General features: G+C 39.5%; 1 protein-coding gene across 1 annotated transcript; it reads right to left on the minus strand.

The window, feature by feature from the left end:
- Positions 1-2284: 2284 nt before the first annotated feature.
- LOC102195554 (B2 bradykinin receptor-like) lies at positions 2285-5263 on the minus strand. Its single transcript, XM_005723795.1, has 2 exons — positions 5190-5263; positions 2285-3881 (listed from the first exon to the last, which is right to left on the minus strand). The coding sequence occupies exons 1-2, from the start codon at positions 5207-5209 to the stop codon at positions 2846-2848; spliced, it is 1056 nt and encodes a 351-aa protein (XP_005723852.1). The 5' UTR covers positions 5210-5263; the 3' UTR covers positions 2285-2845.
- Between the last annotated feature and the right edge of the window lie 2128 nt (positions 5264-7391).

The raw sequence follows: 7391 nt of genomic DNA on the forward strand, positions 1-7391 counted from the left end.
CCGCGCCACTGTCCCAGAAAGAGCTGAGGAGAGTCCCAGATGAGGGCTCACTCAGCAGCCGCGGAGCAGAAGCCAGGGGGAGTTGCAGTGACGCGCCCATGAGCTTCGCCGGCAGCCAGCCGTAACACTAATGTCCTAAACAACCCACCTCAATATTCGCTCATCAGAGGGAGAGGTTAATTTCTCTGAGTCGGTGACTCATATCAGTCTCAAAGTTTTACATTTCTTAAAGCTACATATTGATAGCTAAGTTAAGAGTAGACTGACAGCCTACCAAAACAGCGAAAGACTGGGGCAGAAGCGGGAGTCATGTTGCTATCTTACTACACTTACCACGAATGAACAGCAGCTAGTCTCTGTGATCACTCTGTGGTAAAAATGCAAAATACCACAAAATATTTAATTGAGTCATGCAGTATTATTCCTGATTCATTGCTACGTGCTGATATTATTCAAATATGGTAAAATATAGTGGGTACAACAATGCTTTTTACATAAACAGTGTTAGAAACACTTCAAGCAGCCATGGTTGCTCAGGTGCACAGTCTAAATTTAATGTTTCTCTTGCCTGACTAAAACATGTTTGTCCTACAGTGACCACCACTTCTAGGATTATGTATGTTACTTGGAAGGGTTAAGGAAATTGAATTCATTTGACTACAATCTGCAATCTACTGGCATCTACTGATGAGATTTTACACACTGTCACTTAAAAGCCAAAATGAGCTTTGTGATTTGAAAGTTGAGCCAAATATGATTGCATTCTTTTTATCGGAAAGCAGGGGGCAACACCCTTAGCTGCATTGTAATTCCAGTTAGTACCATTGCTGCGTGACCTCAATAAATGTTTTCCCCTCAGTTTTCTGTCAAAGTGAATTAAAAAAAAGGGAGTCCTTAGTAGAGTCAGTAGAGTTGCTCACTGATACTGTCACGGCTGCCGAGGCGAGCCGTGTGGCGTTGAAGGAAAAAGGACCCAAAATGCAGGCAGTGACTGATGATACGAGTGACGTTTATTTACAAGTGGCGGAGTGGCAAAACAGGCAATGAGGGATGACAAATAACTGAAGAAACCTATACTGGGAAAACTAAATAGCAAACCTGAGATCATACAAAACAGGGTGAGGGGCAGCGCGCTGCATACTAAGGAACAGAACACCATGGAACGCAGACGAACCAACAACAAGCACAGACTGACACCCACTATATATACACACACAAGGTAATCAGGTAATCACACACAGGAGGGAAGAACAGCTGATCCTAATACACAAAGACGACTGGAGGATAAAAGCTGAACACAATGACAACACACACAGACCTTCAAAATAAAACAGGAAATCCAGAACAAGAACAGGGCACAAGGGGACGACACAAAATACCAAAATCAGAATAACTAGAACATAGAAAAATAATCATAAAATACAAAATGCTGGGTCAACGACCTAGCACCATGACAGACACAAGTCTTTAACCAGTGTTTATGACGCATGGTTTCAAATCACCAAGAAAACAGTGTCGAAAGTGTTCACTTTCAGGTGTCATAACAGAACTTCACTAACAGGGTGAAGTCATACTGACTGTGTCCATGTTTATTAAACAGTCTGTGAACTCTTATGGAAACATGAATGAGGCATCTGCACTAAAACCTCTTCAGTGACTGTCATCCCCCACTGTGGTGTTTACAGAATAGTCAAAATTTTAATTAATATTCCCATTTAGTAGCACAACATAAACCAGAATAACATGAACTTTGAACATGAATGTGGGAGTGACATACATTTCAGATTTGAAGGACAAGACTAAAAATCACAAAATTAAAACCATTTTAAAAAGCAGACAAAAACACATAAAACGAGGTTGAACTGTGTGTTTTCTGGCAGACATTCTACAATTTGCGGTAACTTTTTCTGCATGCCTTTTGTTCCACAACAATTTTCAGCACTAGCAATTGTGGTGAAGCCTGATATCCTGCTTGGCAAGATTTGCCTTCATTTTGAGGACACCTATGGGTGTACCCTTGCCCACAACCCATTTTGAGTAAACACTTGGCAATTAAAAGGTGGTTTGGGGGACAGATATACAATAAAAAAAAAGAAAAAGTTATGTCTATACAGCCAACAAAAAGAAGCATGTTTGTGCGTCACAACTGGAAACTTGTTGAAAGAGTCACATGTTTAAGTCTGGAAACTCTGAGTCAGAAACACCAGAAACACTTAGCAAGACGCTGTTTCAACATGAACCTTTGGATGTTCAACTTAACATTCAAATGCATCATAAAGATTCATAAAGCGAAAGACCGCATGTTGATTTTATTCATCGTTATGCTCTGAGTGAAACAAATAGTGGCATCATTTGCATCTTCAGCAATAAACTTTATAACAAAAAAGTTGTATTTACATAAATTATTTTACAGTACACATATTTACATCACAGAACCAGTACAGCCAAGATACTGATGACTACTACAGTTTGTAATATATGAATCCAACAATATCACACACTGGTGAGTTGTTGCAATATATAAAATATGTCTTCATTTTTTTCCAGTTCAAGCTAAACAACAGTGTTTTGCATTTGGTAGTAATCTGTAATACAACCACCTTTTCTAAACGTAACAGTGAGACGTTGTGCATCAGCTAACATACTAAAGAAAGAGTTCGTTAAAAGGTTTCTTAACAATGTATGATTAAGTCTGATTATTACAAAGCTACATCCACTGCGATTTCACGAACTTCATTTGATTTTAGATTTCATTTGAACCATTTAGTTTAAGACAATATCATTAAATGACTGCCCACTATCCTTCTGTGCTTTTGTGTGCAAAAAGCAATTTGCATACAGCATTTTATACAGAAGTTTTCAATGTGGAGGACAGGTTTGAACGTGTGGAGTCAGATAAGGTTTTCCTCTGGTGGCCCCACTGCTGGAAGAGTTCTCTGACTTTTTTCCGGAAGTTCTTTCCTACAATAACGTATAGGATCGGGTTAAGAATGCTGTTCAAGAAGGCTAAGTAGGTGAAGATCTGGATGCTGATGTCCACAGCATTTTCAAAGTGACAGCCTTCCAGTATCCCACCTCGTAAAAGCACATCTACTATGGTGATTACATGGAATGGCACCCAGCAAATTAGGAAGGCTACAAGGACTGCCAGGACCAAAATGGTGGCCTTTCGTTCTGTGTTTTCAGCATTGAACCTCTCAATTGCTTGCAATTTCAAAGCCTGAATAATATTAAAAGTGCAAAAGGAGATAATTGAAATGGGAATAACAAAGCTAAAAATGATCAATATCCCATCACAGATAACTTGTACGTTGTGGTTTGGATAGTTTAGATAGCACACAGTACCATATTCAGGGAAATATCTCACTTCCCTGAAGATGAACACGGGTATACTCAGAAGCAAGCCAAAACCCCATGTCAGCAGACACCCTAGTTTAGCATATTTTGGACTACGCATTCTTCCATGTGACATCGCATGTACCAGCGCCACATAGCGATCGATGCTAACCAGAACAAGAAAGTATATGCTGCAGTAGGCATTCATCTTAATTCCCACATTGATAACTTTGCACATGAAATGACCAAAAGGCCATTTAAAATCATTGAGCATGTTAACGGCCCAGAAGGGCAAACAGGACACCAGGACTAGGTCAGCAGCAGCCAGGTTGCTCAAATAGATTTCAGCTATGGTGCACGCCTTCTTGTGGAAGCAGAAGACAGTCAGAACGAACATGTTAAGCATAATTCCCAGCACGGTGATGAGCAGAATATACACTGGTTGGTGTGCAGTGAGCCACTCCCATAGTTCGTGATCTGGACAATGAGTCTCATTGGTGTTGTTATTGTTTCCATATGATATAGTGGTGCTGTAGTCTGGGATGCTGTAAAGACAAAATGAAACATGAAGTAAATAGGCAGTTAAACATCAACAGTACATTAGGTTCTTACCTTGAGTTTATGTAAAATACCAATGCGATAAATATGGAGCTTTAGCCAGCACTTAGCTGGCTATCGTCTCTGCAAACCCAACAGTTGCCCTGCTACATACAATATTTACCATACAGATATGAAACTAATGTCATTCTTCTTATCTTATTCTAAGAAAAGAAGTAAATAAGCATATTAATGAACAGATGTCCTAACTGTATATCCATTGTGTGCTGTTTGTCATTCTTTCTCTGTTGACCAGGTTCAGTTTTCCAACTAGTTGATTGCTGAAGAAATCTCCACCCACTGACTTAGCCTCTTGTTTCAACAAGAACAGAGCTGAACATGAAAGCCTGTAATAAATGTGATGAATACATTTCTGGTTGTGGAGCAAGCTACTTTGCAGCTATGACCTGTGTATTGAACCAAAGGATAAGCTTAAAACATAAAGATATTGTTGAACAATAAGGGTGTTTGCACATCTGCAGCACTCAAAAATTATATAAGCTTGTCTGAGACTGAACCACCTTGTTCCACTAATGAGCATCAGGCATAGCATAATGTCATTTATGCTTCTGCTTAATTCCCCTATCGTGTTACCTAATTGGCAATCTGTTCTTTCAAATCATACTGTATGTACCCTATGCTTACATTAATGTGTTTGAATGTTTAAGAGCAATTAAGACCACTGAAAGTTGCTCCAAAGTTTGTTTCTGTGTAAGGAGCAGTTGGCAGCAATGTGGCAGACGGCACAATGGAGGGCAGAAGCTTCTGTTGGTTAAAATAACCAAATGTTTGACATGGATTAAACTCGTCTTTAGAAGAACATGCTTAGGCAAAACCTGAGCTCTCATATCATGTAGTACAACTGATGTTTTAATGTACAACGAAAAAGAATAAATGAATAACAAAATAAAGAGAAAAAGATGCTTCTTCTGGTCATCGTCGATATGTAACTCTATACTTCTATACTCTACATTACACCCAAAAAGACATGTTTATTTTTTAAAGTCTCACTAGCTGTAACAACAAAGGCAAGAAGTTCATTTTAACAGCAGCTGTCAGCTATCAGTAGTTGTATTACCTGCATTACACACATTGGAGTATATTTAACCTGCTTGATTGAGCACATGGTTACTGACAAAATGATTCTAAAAAATAAAACAATTGGAAAATTGTTCTCCATTCTTAGGGGATTTTTTTAGGTTATATCTCACATGAAAGATTTAAAAATATATAGAGTATATTTGATTCATACATACCTTGTAGGTCTAAGAGTCATTTTCCTATGTTCAGATGTCCTGCTGCACTGTTAACAGTTAACTCCCCCACTCTAGTCTGCCTGTCTCTGCCTCATGCTCCTAAAGGAAACTGTAATTAAAGTGATGTCACCAAAAAAAAAGAAGGCATGGCAAAAAACCCTCACTTCTCTCATTTCACATTCAGTCTGAATGCTCCCTGTCTGTCGGTCTGGGTTGCACCTTATTCAAAGATGCACTAGTAACATGCAACAAGCCATACTAATATCCAAAGTAGACTGTAGACTCTAGGCTCATCTTGTTAATCATGTTTCTTTTGTTTATTACATTATTCACATTATTGTCAGAGTGGGTATTATACCAGAGCGTACACAGGGTTGAAGGCCTGTTTTTGGTGAAAAACAGGAGAAGGTGGTGGAGAAACAGAAAAAGAAAAGGGACCGAAAGAAAGAGAGAAAAAAGGGGCTGCAGGGGACAAACAAAAAGGGCGCAAAAGGCTTTAAATATGTTATCTCCTCATGCTGGTACTGCAGCTTCTGCATGTACTGTAACTTCTGCATGTGTTTCCATTTCACGCTTTCGAGAGGCAAACCGTGAAACGGACATGGCAGACGGGTGCGTCTGTTACGCAGTTTTCCGTGATATGGATTTGAATAAAACCAGGCACTTTTTGTCCCATGTACGCCTCTTAGTAAGTTCTTACAAAACTAAACAGTTGTGGCTTGACATAGTTCATGTTTACATGTTAAATATTTTCTGACCTGATGTATATACTCACTAGATAGCTAATTCTGGTTCTTAACGCAGCCAGTGACATTTCAGCAATTTAATGGTCCAGTCAGAATGAGGAAAAAGGGTCTTTCAAGTAACTTTAAATGTGGCATGGTTGTTGGTGCCAGATGCGCTGTTTTGATATATTTCAGAAACTGCTGATCTGCTGGGATTTTCCCACACAACCATGTCTAGGGTTTACAGAGAATGCTCTGAAAAAGAAAAAAATATCCAGTGAACTGCAGTTTTCCAGGCAAAAATGCTTTTTTGATGCCAGATGTGAAAGGATAAGAACGTATTGACTGCTTTGAGCTGTTAGAAAAGCAAAGTTAACTCAAGTCAACACTTCTTATACAAAATAGTGTATGCAGAAGAGCATCTCTGAAGGCACAACGCATCAAAACTTGAAGCAGATGGGCTAGACCACACCGACTGCGACTTCTCCGAACAGGCAAACTGAAGTTACATTTTGTAAACTATACCACAGAAGACTGGAAAAAAGTTACACGGTTCAACTCAATTCAATTCAATTTTATTTATATAGCTCCAAATCACAACAACAGTCGCCTCAAGGCGCTTTATATTGTAAGGTAGACCCTACAATAATACATACAGAGAAAAACCCAACAATCAAATGACCCCCTATGAGCAAACACTTTGGCGACAATAGGAAGGCAAAACTCCCTTTTAACAGGAAGAAAGCTCCGGCAGAACCAGGCTCAGGGAGGGGCGGCCATCTGCTGCGATCCATCACAGCCTACCGAAATTTCATTGTTGACCATGTCCACGCCTTTATGACTGCAATTTTCCCAGCTTAAGATTGCTGCTTCCAGTACGATAACTTGTCATGTCATAAAATTAAAATCATCTCAAATTAGTTTCTTGAACATGAAAATGAGTTCAGTGTGCTCAAATGAGCTCTATAGTCACCAGATGTCAATCCAACAGAGCAGGAGTGTCCAACTCCAGTCCTTGAGAGCTACTGTCCTGCATCTTTTAGATGCGTCCTTGTTCCGACACACCTAAATCAAATGAATGGCTTGTTACCAGCCCTTTGCCAAACTTCATGGCATGCTGAAGAGTATGCGTTGGAGTATGGATGCATCTAAAAGCTGCAGGGCAGTAGCTCTCGATGACTGGAGTTGGACACCCCTGCAATAAAGCATCTTTGTGATGTGGTGGAACAGGAGATTTGCATCATAGATGCACTACAGCCAACAAATCTGCAACAACTGTGTGATGCTATCATGTCAATATGGAGCAATATCTCTGAGGAATATAATATGGATACACGTCCCATTAGTATTGTTGGGAAGAGAGTTCCTTACACCACTGAAGTGCAGAGACAAAAGAATCCATTTACGGCACTTTGTAATATTTCCCGTAAGATAATTATTGCAGTGAATAAAGCTGCCAATTTCTTTAGAAGTGCAT

The sequence above is a fragment of the Pundamilia nyererei genome, unplaced genomic scaffold, assembly GCF_000239375.1.
Source record: "Pundamilia nyererei isolate P.nyererei 1_Seehausen unplaced genomic scaffold, PunNye1.0 scaffold00010, whole genome shotgun sequence".
Classification (NCBI taxonomy): Eukaryota; Metazoa; Chordata; class Actinopteri; order Cichliformes; family Cichlidae; genus Pundamilia; species Pundamilia nyererei.